This window comes from Rutilus rutilus (assembly GCF_951802725.1).
Source record: "Rutilus rutilus genome assembly, chromosome: 24".
NCBI classification, from domain to species: domain Eukaryota; kingdom Metazoa; phylum Chordata; class Actinopteri; order Cypriniformes; family Leuciscidae; genus Rutilus; species Rutilus rutilus.
This window is the reverse complement of record NC_140228.1, coordinates 22,846,908-22,859,594: the sequence shown is the minus strand read 5'-3', so window position 1 is coordinate 22,859,594 and position 12,687 is coordinate 22,846,908. Positions and strand designations below refer to the sequence as shown.

The window sequence follows — 12,687 nt, the reverse complement described above, 5'->3', positions numbered from 1 at the left end:
TTTTCTGTATCAGCTAAGGATTGCACCAAGTAGTTGATTGGTTCTGTCACTAGTTGAGTTGTATACTGTATATAAAACAAGTCGAAGACTGTATAGCAATATGATTCACTCAGTCACTTCGAATGGGGAAAAACTGCGATGGAAAAAGTCCCGCCTTCTAAATAAAAGAAGCAATTGGTAATCGCGTCACTACAGCTGCTTTTAGAAGCTCCGGTTCCCTTAGAAACAATTGTGCGCTTAAACATACGCATTGGCAATACCAACCTAAAATGTATATTTTTATTGTTATTTGAGAATAAAGTTCTGTTCACACTAACACTAATGTTCAGCACAAATATTAGGTTTGATTTTCTTATGTGATGTTTCTTGTCTGTTGAGACCTTAGTGGGGGAAAGAAATGGCAAATGGGTTGAATAAACTCTCTCTGACAGTAGCATGCAAATGTTTGTGTCAGTCTGAACAGAATCATTGATAAAAATGTTTATCGCACTTAATTGTCACGAAAGACCAGTTCAGAGCTGTTTTGTTCTCCTCTGCCTGTTGACGGTTTGGACACATGTGTCGTAAGTGTATGTTTCCTCAGCACAGTAGCACAAAAGTGTTGTTTGTATTTTCCCACGATGCTGTCAGTGCTGAAGTTTGACTACCACAAGATAGGAAATATGACAGTAACAATGTAAGAGCACTCGACGCTTGCAACGTTGATCATATAGTTCATATACCGACCGGAGCAAGCGTGTTTCAAGGTTTCTGGGCATATTTCATATACTCTAGTGAAGCAGCGCTGTGTATTTTAGGGGTTTTATTGGTGGTTTTCTCCCCTCTTCCCACAATCTACACTCCCACTTTTCCATAGCTTTACAAGCCCTTTTCTTGAGACTTTTTCTACTCTGAGGTATGAACGACCAGGCTAAAACAGGGGGGTTTCATGAAACTTTAAGAAATTGAGGTATTCCCCATTGAAGTGAGATATTGCCCATAGGAGTTGGCCTTGCATGCTAACAGCTTATCATTCGCATAGCGAGTTGTTAGCAAACTTCACTGCATGTGCTGCGGGTGTCTGAGATGAAGTTCAGTCAGAGTGTTCACATACACACCAACATTTTTGTGAACCATCCTGAAAATAATCCAGTGTTGCCCAGAAGCGGTCATTGGGTCATTCGTTACAATGCAACAAGCATGTGGCAATGGAAATATGCATACTTTCAGCTCTTTTCCTCATCACAGAGAGTCTCTGGAGTTGCAGTTTCTGGCAAGTCAGGCACTGTATCGGTAGCCATTTACGTAAGGTAAACATTGACTAATCAACTGTTTGGGTACTTTTCTGGATGACTGGTCGACTAGTAAAAATCAATAGTCTTTTAAGCCCTCGTCTTGTTTTGGCATTGAAGTACCAGTATTTTTGAGTACATTTTGAGTATCCTTAGTACATTCATTGGCAGGTAATTATAGAAGCTCATTATGTGTTAGTCACGTGTTTGAGGGGGTATTTTCCCAAGGTTGTGGTAAAACGACTCCACCACCCATCTGAAGGTTTTTGTTGCCATGGACACGTGATGCCATCAGTGATTCATCCTGACACTGCTGAAAAGAACCATAGTCACGCTTACTCACATGACCCAGTTCACAAACAACACAATCACCTGTGCTCGTGCACCGATGACTAATGGTACTGTAGCTGCTTTGAGATCAGCTTCTTTCAGGAAGCTACTGTATGAAGTGTCAATCTGTTAGGCTGGCGGCCAGAGCCCGTGACCATCTGATGTCATATACACACTGGGAATGATAAATCCTTTAAGTTCTTCTGCTTTGCTCTCAGGTGGTGTGCAACGCTGCCGGTTGACACTATCAGGTGAGTATTGACGAGTGAAGCCAGTGTGAGGGCTTATGGGAGTTTGCAGACCCTGAGGCGCGCCCGATCAGGAATAATAGGTGTTTGAAACCCAGCGCCAGTGTGCAGAATCAGCCAGCAGGACTTCTCTGCTCTCTGGAGCGGGATCGTGTCAGTATCCTGTTATAAGCTCCTCTTCTCCCTTGTCTGTCCAGCCAGACTGCAGTCATTGTGCATCACTGCCTCATGACCTCAGCGGCCTTCGCTCTTGTTTGAACTCTACATGTTCACTGAGGTATCCCGAGGCATGTTTACATGCTGCCGCTCATGGGAAGCTTGGCTAATCTTGAACCTCTCTCGTCCCTTAGTGGCACACTGCTTTTATGTGTTGTTTTTTGGGGTGACACAATATATCCTTATTGACGTGATATTGAAAAATGAAAAATCGATTATCAGGCTAATGTATACTGCTAATATCGGAATTTTAATAACGCACCAGTAATTGTTAGACACCCCAGTCTACTTGAAGTGCTGCAAGTTCTTAATGTATGTATTTGTATAGTTATGGTTGCAACCTCTTTCTCCCCACACACGTATTTGAATTTTGATCATGTGGCCAAAAAAGAGAACATGCAAATGAAAGTTAAAGATGAATTTAACTTTAGCATTATTTATTTTATTCATTCAATTTCTATGGATATTGCACTTAATATAGTTATTGTGAATTATTTTGGCCGCAGTAATCATGTAGTAGAAATATTTTTGCATTGAATTGATATTAATTTGTCTAATGTCATTAAGATTTATTAGCTCACTTAATACATTTATGTAATTCAACAGTACAACAGTTTCATTTAAGTTTTGCATGCCAAACTAACTTGCACATTTTCTACAGATAATGAGAAACATAAGTTTCCATGTTCAATACACATACTACAGTTCCTTAGATTTACAGACTAGTTTGTCAGTAAATTATGAAAAAAGACCACACGGAACTTGCAAAGTAAAGTCATTTTGAGTCAGAATTTAATTATCAAGCTCAAGATATCTGACAAGCTTAAATTATTATTATTATTATTTTATTTTTTTATGTAGGTGTGTGTAGGTAAGCATATTACAGGGTTCTTTGTAGGTTTGTTGTAGTGTTCTTTGTCTGGGTCTGTGACTTGTCTGGTTAAAAATAGCTAGCAGCTCTAAACCAGTGAGGCTTTCATCTTCCCTGTGCTGCTAGTCAATTGTAAGTATGAAGACGTTATCAGGACATCGCAGTCAACCTCACTTCTCTTTAGCACTCTGAATGATGGCAGTTCTATCCTGAGTCTCTGATGGTTATCTTACACCCCAGGTTACATTCAGATTCAAGATGTTTTACTGGTGTGATACAGATTTTGCTTTGCCAAATTATTAAAGGGGGTCATGCAGAATAGAATTTTTCTTGATCTTTGGGGGAAAAAAAAGTAGTTTAATATACAATTGAATAAAATACTGTATTCACTTTAAGCTCCTCCCCAAACCATTTGTTAAAACTAAACTACACATTTACGTATGACACCCCTAATTTACACACAAACACCTATTTTTCGTAGTGGGTTCTCATTCATTCAGTCTACAGCCCATCTATTTAGTTCGGTGTTGCACAAATGTGTCCTTAGAAGTTTGGAATCCTGCATTTGTAAGGCTTAGCATTAGAACACTGTTTGTTTTTGGTCTAGCAGTTATTCTGAAGTCTTACGTATGAGCGGAGAGCATTGCTTGTGTTTTGTTTATTCATTTTTGTGTGCCCTGTATGAGACCATCTCAGCAGTGTCTAACAAGAGCGGGGCTCGTGAATGTGTTGTCATGGTGATGCCTGGCATAATGGACCACAGTGGCAGCTTGAGTATTCCTGTTCATTGTTTAGAGTGAAGGAAGTGCAACAGTATGGTGGAGGAGGGGGCAAAGAGAACGCCGTTTAATTGATATGTAAGATAGATGTATAAAACGTTGATTAAATAATAGTAGAAAATAAGATTTAATTGAATTATGCATTTAGTTGCGATTTAGGTTTGAAAAATGGTTGTTCTGTCAAAGCAAAGCAAATCTCATTTGCATCTCATCTGATTGATGGTGTGAGTGGTCACTTTAAATAGAGTTGCAATATTCATGTTCAAAGATGCCAGATTTTGTTGTGGTACAGTTTTTGAAGATAGCACAGGTTGTGAATGGTTTCTAAATGGTGGCTGGTTTGATCTCTTTAAGGAACAGGACATAAGCAATCGTTGTGTCCTTTGTCGAATTATGCACTAAACCTCAAGTTGCTACAGGGAGATTGAACCTGTAATAAGTTTGTGGCGCCATTCTGTGGTTTAACTCATGTAAAAGTCTCAGTACAAATTCCACTGCACTGACCATAGTTGTGTGGCAATAAGATTTTAGGCTACCTGCTGCTTTATTATTTCAAACTGTTTATCAACTGTTGTTTATGAAGTGCTCTGTGTGTCAGATTCTTTTGTGCATGTTATGATGTAGTTTGGGCAAAGATCTGATGACCAAACCAATTTATTTTAATTCTGGAAAACAGTTGGGAGTTAATGACAAGAGTGTCTAAGATAAAGACAATATTCAACAAAAGTTTAACTTAATGCTTTAAAAAATGTCATTGTTGTAATGTAACTTGTAACATGATGTTTTCCTTACACCTTGAATACATGGTATATTCAAGTTGCGACTTGTATGAATTGCATTTGTAGTCAAATCAAGTCAAGTCACTTTTATTTATATAGTGCTTTTTAGCGCAGCAAAATAGTGTCATAGTCCAGCTTAAGTAAGTTCAGTGATGGTTAATTTCTGTTGTAAATAAAGTTGTTAATTTATCTGTACAGCTGCTCTGGAGAAAACAGTGATGTCATCATCCAGCTCAGTTCAGTTGTCATACAATGGTGTCAATGCAGGCAGATCAATAATATTGTTGAATATTAAGTGTCCCCAACTAAGCAAGCCAAAAGCCAAAGGCTTCCAATAAATTAAATTGAGCAAAAAATGAATGTCATTTCATTGGCCCTTGTGCCTGTTCAGAATAGATCAGAAACAATTTTGTCCCACAGTTGTTTCCTTGTGCAACTTAACACTTCCCTTTCCTATCTAGATGTCTTCATGGCTGTTGAAGAAGTTAATGAGGCTGAGGAGGAAGTGGCGTTGGAGACAGAGCTCAGTACTAGTCCTCCTCCTACTCTGCCAGAAGAGTTTCTGTCATGTAAGTTTTTCTTTCTCAGCATAAACAAGACCAAAGAACGCACATCACCAGCAAAAATATGCTCAGGGTTGGGTCGACAAAAGGAATAATAAAAAACAGAAAACATTCGGCACACCAAAGCTCCAAAATATTCAAAAAATGTAATAGTGGACTCACACACAGGTTACGTTTCAAGCACGCAAGCTCTTCGTCAGACAGTTAGAAGTTTTAACCAAACAAGCCTTTATACTCACAGGTGATTAATCAAGAATCACATGACACATGCAAAGAAAAAAAGAGAAAATAATAAATAATAATAATAATAATAAAAAGTCATGGAACACAAAGGCAAAAGAAAAATACAAGACTAATGGAAGTCAAATTTAAACATGCAAAATTAATAATTAAGAAAAACATGATACCTGCATAAACACATGGAAAACCATGTATCGTAAAGAAATGGACGAATATCAAATACTTAATTTAATCCCCTAGGTGATATAGTATCTAATGTGTAAATCCAAAAGGTCTCACGTTTCAAAAGTAAATGATTAAATGTCCCCTCCACACCGTGGATTTTTGACTAATTCTATTCCTACGTATTGTAAGGTCAAGACTGAGTGTCTAAAATTAGCAAAGTGCTGAGCTACCGGACTTTTAGAATCTTTGTTTCTGATCCTGATCTTGGCGTTTTTAAAGATCCGCTAGTTTTACCCACATAGCAAAGACTGCAGGGGAAAGGCAACATGTAAATCACATTGGCAGATTTGCACGAAATAGTGCCTCTTATTTAAAAACAATTAGCAGTATGAGGATGTTTGAAAGTTTGAGTTTTATAAGTAAAATTACATAATTACATTGCCAAAAGGCACTTAATTTAAAAAATGTGAGGGAGGGGCCAAGATATTGTGAAAACTAGGTGGTCTCTTATATACTACACGCGGTGGTTTTTCAAAGCATTTTTTGAGAATAGGGTCACTGTCCACTGTGAGTATAAAGGCTTGTTTGGTAAAACAAATTTAACTGTCTGATGAAGAGCCTGCATGCTTGAAACGTAACCTGTGTGTGAGTCCACTATATAATTTTTTTTGCATATTTTGGAACTTTGGTGTGCTGACTTTTTTCAGTTTTTTTTTCTCAGTCAGTAAGTCTTGTCCATAAACATGCATAGTGTTTTGTATTATTGTTTTCTTGCCACAGAGTTCTTAGATTTGTGTTTTTTGCAGCTGCTGAACCTCCCCAGGAGATCCAGGTTACAGTCACTTTGACGGAGGGTCCCGAACCTCCTCCATGCTCCTCTACTTTAGTGGGCGTACCCTCCCTCTCCTTTCAGGCCTCTACCACTTCTGAAGACCAAAACCAGGAACAGAGTCTAATTGGTGCTTTGGAAATGGGGAAGGAAACAGAGGATAAACTGCCTGAAGCTACAGAGGATGAACCTGAAGCAGATGTTTCAAAAGCTCTTCCTGCTTTGCCAACCAAAGAAACATCCCCCAAACTCTCTCGAGTCCAAGAGGAAGAGCCTATGTTAGTCTGTCCCTCAGACACCTCCAATATGAAGGATAAAAGGGTGACTAATGTCCCAGAAGCCCAGAGTGTTGTGGAGGAAATTGAGCAGGGACAGAAACAGGACCAACCAGAACATGACGAGAAGGAGGTGGTAGATCCCGAGGTCACTTGTATTTTACCTGAGCCTGATAGTGTCCCACTGGTTGCAGAGTGCAGTCCTACTGTGGAAATGGACACTACACCTGTCAGCGAACACAGTTTCTCCAGTTTTAGCTCTCCCATTGAGGATAAGAGCCTAATTTTAAAGCATTCCCCGGGAATGTCGTCCGAGGGTTCGACCAAGTTGACTCAGTCCCCGTTTTCCACTGAAGCCTCGCCCAGGGAGATATCTCAAAGCCAGACGCCAACCCACAGCCTGAATCCAGCTGGATACAGCCCCAGTGTTTTCAACACCACCTTCTTCCCTCTTACGCCCAAGATAGGTATGGGAAAGCCAGCCATCTCCAAGAGGAAGTTCTCTCCTGGAAGGCCAAGGGTAAAGCAGGTAAAACTCCTGGTTTTTGGCCTTGTCTTTCTTGCTGTTTGGTGAAGGCTCCTGGTTTGCCTAGGTCTCTTTAGGACAGTGATTCTGTCTGTGATCCACATTTTTAGCTACACAGTAATTATTTCTTTGCTCTCCATGTTCCGTCGTCACATTGATTAGTGCCAGAGCGTTGCGTGTATTAATTAACATGTAAAGGCTCTTACTATGCTCTCTCTGGCTCAGTCTCTGCCTCGCTTTTTTCCTAGCTCTCTCTCATGCCTTCCAGTCCCCCCAATCCCCCCACTGCCCTTCTCAAATACATCACTCACATTATCCCAGGAGAGAGGGGGCTGGGAGTTGGCTCCAGAGCCAGGGTTTATGCTAGTGAAACATAAAGGAGTCTTTTTGGAGGTGTGTAATTCGGATAAATGCTCACTGAGCTGGAAAGCACATCACAAACCCATTTCCCCTTTGAGCTCTGGAGCAGGGAGGATGCTGAGAACTCCTAAGTTGTCATAAATCTAAATTAAACATGGTATTGCTGTGTCTTTGTGTCCAAGAGAGTAAACTTCAAACTACAATTAATTCACGCTTTCTTCGAAGCAAAGATTAGAGTGAGTTCTTCCCGTTTCTCTGGTGGTCACCTTAGCATCTCATTTTGGGAATGCTTTCAACATCTTTTGATCTGATTGGCAAGGCTCAGGCCCAGTCTATGCAAGCGTGTTAATGCAGGTATGAATGCTTGGCAATGCCAAGCCGTTGTGCATACTTAAAGTTCACCCAAAAATTATAATTGTGGTTCCAAACCCACAGACTTTCACTCATGTTCTTGAAATGCTCATATTTTTAATATCCATAAGGATAAGGTGGTTTAATCCAAGTTTTCAGAAGAGATTCAATCTCTTGATAAACAGGTTTAATTTATGCTTATATTTATATATAAACAACATTGATCAGTACATATACAGAGAGCACAAATATGCTGAGAAAGCTCTACCTTGCTTGATACACGAGAACAAACCTCAGTGGTCCTTGTGGAAACTCAAACATTGTTGTCACGCAGAAAAAAACGGTCCTGGCCGTCACACTTTTTTGCCCTTTCACTTCTGTTTTGAAGATGAATGAAAGTCATATGGGTTTGGAATGACATAATGGTAAGTAAATGATGACCAAATTTTCACTTTTTGGGTGAACTATCCCTTTAAAAGGTGCTGTGAGTAATTTCAGCTGTTTTGCTAAACCTCTCTTACACATCCTGTCTCCAAAACTCAGCCCCCCAAAACATGTCCGTAAACTTGATGTCAGCAAACCCAACAAAATGATTCACAGGCAGAGAGCATTTCTGATTATCTAGTTTTCTGATTGGCAAAAACTTTCTCTGATTGGATTCTGAAACTGATTTTTATTTTTCCTCTTTACAAAGTATAAGTTTATCACTGAGACTAATGTGGTATGTCAAGACATCTGTTTTACTGATATCTGTTAGGTATTAGGGATTCTTTTTATGCGTGGAAGTCCAAATGAATAGCTTATGATAAAGTGCATTGTTACTTTGGTGGAAACAAACCTTAGTACTCAAAGGTTTAGTAGAGTTACATTTGTACGTACCATTTAAACTAGATGTCATTTTTCTATAAACATGTTGACAGTTTAACAAAAAGTAACCAACGGCTAAGCACTTAGTGCTTGTATTTGGACACTGTATTTTTGGAACTATATGACGTTAAATTGAATGACTAGAAGTGTATAGGTGTCTGTATTATTCATGTTAGTTTATATGGCTCTGGTCGCTTTTCCCTCTGGAGTATGTGCCATCTGGGCACAGTGTAATTTGAAGGGTGGGCAGCTGTCATTGGCTCCAACTGAGATTTCCGGTTTGGTGTGTATAAGTGCATTCATGAGTATATGCACACCCCTGTGTTATCGTGTCTGCTAGAGAGAGGGATTTAGTTTTGATGTGTAAATGAGCTTCTAGTGTTTCATCGCTTTCTTGAAGTAAGTCTGAATTTTGAGTCATATTGGGATTAGCTTGAGTTTGTCATTTGGAAATATGTATCTGCTGGTTGATAGTGCTTTCATATTGCCACGTATATCTTGTTAAAGTGTCTATTGGGTGCCTGCTCAGTGAGCTTAAAATTTTCACCTCTCCATTTATTTTACATTTGTACCATATTTGTCCCTTTTGAAAAGCCTAATGGCAGGAAATGAAATGCATACAAAGACATAGCCTACTTCATCAACATACTCTCACCGAACTGACATAGCATGGTCATCGATTAGCAATTTTGGGCATCACCAATATCAACAACATTATTTTTTTATCACTGTCAATACTTAATCAAATTATAGTATTATTGTTGTATTTATTTTATTTTGATGTCTTTATTCACAGGCATGTTGGCATGATGATATTTGTTTGTTTCTCAGTTGTCCCCTTCACTCACTCTTCAACTTGTGTTAGAGAAGAGCTATTCTTTTCTTTTTCTTTCTTTCTTTTTATCCCATGATAACAGTTCTTGGGTTCTGTGCTTAAGGAATGGTCATTTGTTTCATTAAGTACTTTTGTTTTATTAGAAAGCAATGTTCTGGGTTCAATACGAGTTACGTCCAATCCACATCAAGCATTTGTTGGTTACCACAGAAAATAATGTTAAATAAAGACAGAATTTCAGTGGAAATGAAAAACGGTGCCCTTGTGATCAGTTTATTTTTGTATGATTAATACAAAAAAATTGTCCTGAGACATTAAGTTGTATTGAAGCTCAGACGTTTCTTTAAAGTTTGGGACAAAACGATACATGACAGCAAAAAAGGAAAAAAGAGTAACCAACCAACGGCTGTTATTTATAACGTATAATTCTGAAATCATTTTCATTTTGTAAAACAAAACAGGCCTCGCGGTGTTTGTGTAATGCAATGTAATTACAAAGACTAACCCTCATTAGCTTGTTAAACAGGCTAAATGCTCCCCATGACACTTTGCGCTTTACAAAATTCTCAAAGAGCTGCTTGTTGTCATGCTGATATGATCACGCTTGTTTTGAACAAACAAATAAACAATGTTGTTTCCATGGAGGCTGACGCTTTATAATAAGGACTTAGCAGACTTTCCCTACGAAGTAAAATTCGCTCAAAGCAAATACTCACATTTGCTTCTCTTAGGACAGAAGCATTTTACATAACATCACTGTCATGTTTCAGGAATTTGTCCCAAACGTAATATCTCACTTTTTTAGCTTGTATGATGCATTTGTGTAAAAGTATTGCATTCATTTGACATGCTGTGTTCTTGTTGCTGGCTTTCACATTTATGTTGCTGCATTTTGTCATCCCTCATCTTCCCTTCATCACCAATATACCCCCCTCCCCCCTCCCCCCGTCTCTTCTCCGCCGCTTTACCTTAGGGTGCATGGAGTAACCGTAGCGCAATGAGCTCACCGTCCTGGTCTCCAGAGCGCTTGGACGCCTGGGACAGCCCTAAGACCAGGCCGATGCACGGGCTGCCCATCTGGACCATGAGATTGGTAAATGAGGGGAGGGTGTTGAAGGGTTTGCCCCCTGCAGGGGACTGTGATTTTAAGGTGGGTGTGGGCTGGTTTAGTTTAGAAGGTAAGATCAAATAAGGTGTTGAAAAGTTATCATACCTTAGATGGCTATGATATTTTATTGCTTAAAAATGTGAGTCTGTTGCATGAGTTTGATGTAAGTGCAATATTCAGTCATTGATAGTAGATTATGCATCTTGTTCATGATATAATGTTCATTTAGTTGCTCATCCAGCAGTAGAAGTCCACTACAACCAACAATACAGCCACTTGAAAACCTTAAACAGGGCTTTAATACAGGACACATTCTTGCTTTCAGAAAACGAAAATGTACCTATTCTTAACATGAGATGCTGTCTTAAAAACATAATGCTCATGGCGTGAGATTCTTAAAACCAGTGAGACACAGCACACTAGCCAAAGGCTTCGAACTGATACATATGTGATCCTGAATCACAAAACCAGTCATAAGTAGCACGGGTATATTTGTGGCAGTAGCCAACAATACGTTGTATGGGTCAAAATTATCGATTTTTCTTTTATGTCAAACATCATCACCCTAACCCTCATCATTTCTCACTGAATATTATTTTTCACTCACATTACAAAAGTTAAATGTAATGTGATTTGCTGTGTCATGTTGTTCTCCGTTTAACTTTTCCATGATCACATTGTAGATTAATATAATAAAAGTTTTATGATAGCATCTTCATATAACAAACTCTGCATATCTTTACCAATGCATGTGCATGAAACACCAGAGTTGCACCCTTCCTATTGCAGCTGTATCTCATCAGAGTTGCTCTTCTACTGTGTGGCTGCACTCAGGCAGATTTAAAGAAGTGCCTTCCTTAACCCTAGTCTATTTTTTCCCACTCCATAATTCATTTCTGCACAAATTAGACTGTAAAGGCGATGGAGTGCGCCAAGCTTCCTTAGGCAATCTCTCTAAATGAAGTTGACGTCTCCTGTCTGAGTAGTGCTTCTTGGCTACAGTGAGGTAATTACCTGGGAGGAAGTGGGAATTGGGCCAGAGCTTCAGCCTCGATGCAAACGCAACGTGACACCTTCAGAAGCAGGGCAAGTTGGCGGAAGCCTGGCCTGAAATGTGATCTGTAAGTCAGTGCAGTGTTCAGGGAGTTGAGCTGAACCCCAGAGGGCCAGGTCTTGGGATGGATGGATGAGTTTCTATCACAAACACAGATGCAACTAGTTTGGTACCTTCTTGAAAGCTTTCCACCATGTCAAGCTAGGTTATAGGTGGATAATTATTTCATCTCAACAGCAAAAGCATTGTTTAACCAAATCAGTCTAGCAAAAGTACCATGTGCTGTTAGAGGATCATTTGTGTGCATTTCTCTGAAATGCAATTCAGTGCAATGAAAAGGGACATTTTTTTTCTTCTTGCAGAATGTTATAAAACACTGGTACTAAATTTCTTAACGTTCAAGAATAAGTGTTATTTTTAAAATCTGGGATTTGACCTATTATGTTTATTTTATTTTATGTTTTTTCTTCTTTACATTTTCAACATTCTTTAATGTGTAAGGTTGCAGTTTGATCATGAAAAAGGTCTGCAAAGTTACAAAGCACAAAGTCCACTGTTTCTGAAACCCCTGGGTTGTAGTCTTGAGTTTTCTTCCGGGAACGAACAAGTCACAATATTCCTTATTTAAATAATTCCCACTCAAGGCATACGCAAAATAAAAGTGCACCACTGGGTTTGAGGCACAGACAGAAGTTCTAATAAACTATATATTACTACTGTTTCACTACGTTGATGCTCTGAGCAGCCATGTTGGATTCTGAAGTTGGGGTTGTTGCGGTTCCCCCGAGTTTCCCAGCTGCTCCAACTCGAGTGGGCGTTCCAGTTAAAAAGTATTTCTCACTTCCAAGGACAAATGGAACACACCATAAATACTCTCGAGTTATTCAATAAAAGTTAGGACCTCATCAGTATTTTTTTTTTATATATTTTTTATATATATATAAAAAAAATATATACAATATATATATATATATTGTTATATATTGTTTTGAACATCCATTTTACAAAAACCTAAAGTTT

The 12,687-nt window shown here is 38.9% G+C and overlaps 1 protein-coding gene across 5 annotated transcripts in view; it reads left to right on the top strand.

Moving 5' to 3' along the window:
* Nucleotides 1-12,687, top strand: part of kmt2ca (lysine (K)-specific methyltransferase 2Ca) — a 144,579-nt gene that overhangs the window by 79,197 nt on the left and 52,695 nt on the right. For all 5 annotated transcript variants that reach the window (XM_084399083.1, XM_084399082.1, XM_084399080.1 and 2 more), the window contains exons 13-15: nt 4,956-5,063; nt 6,269-7,095; nt 10,479-10,598. In XM_084399083.1, the coding sequence (XP_084255209.1) occupies nt 4,956-5,063; nt 6,269-7,095; nt 10,479-10,598 (1,055 nt within the window). The remainder of the gene's footprint in view (nt 1-4,955; nt 5,064-6,268; nt 7,096-10,478; nt 10,599-12,687) is intronic.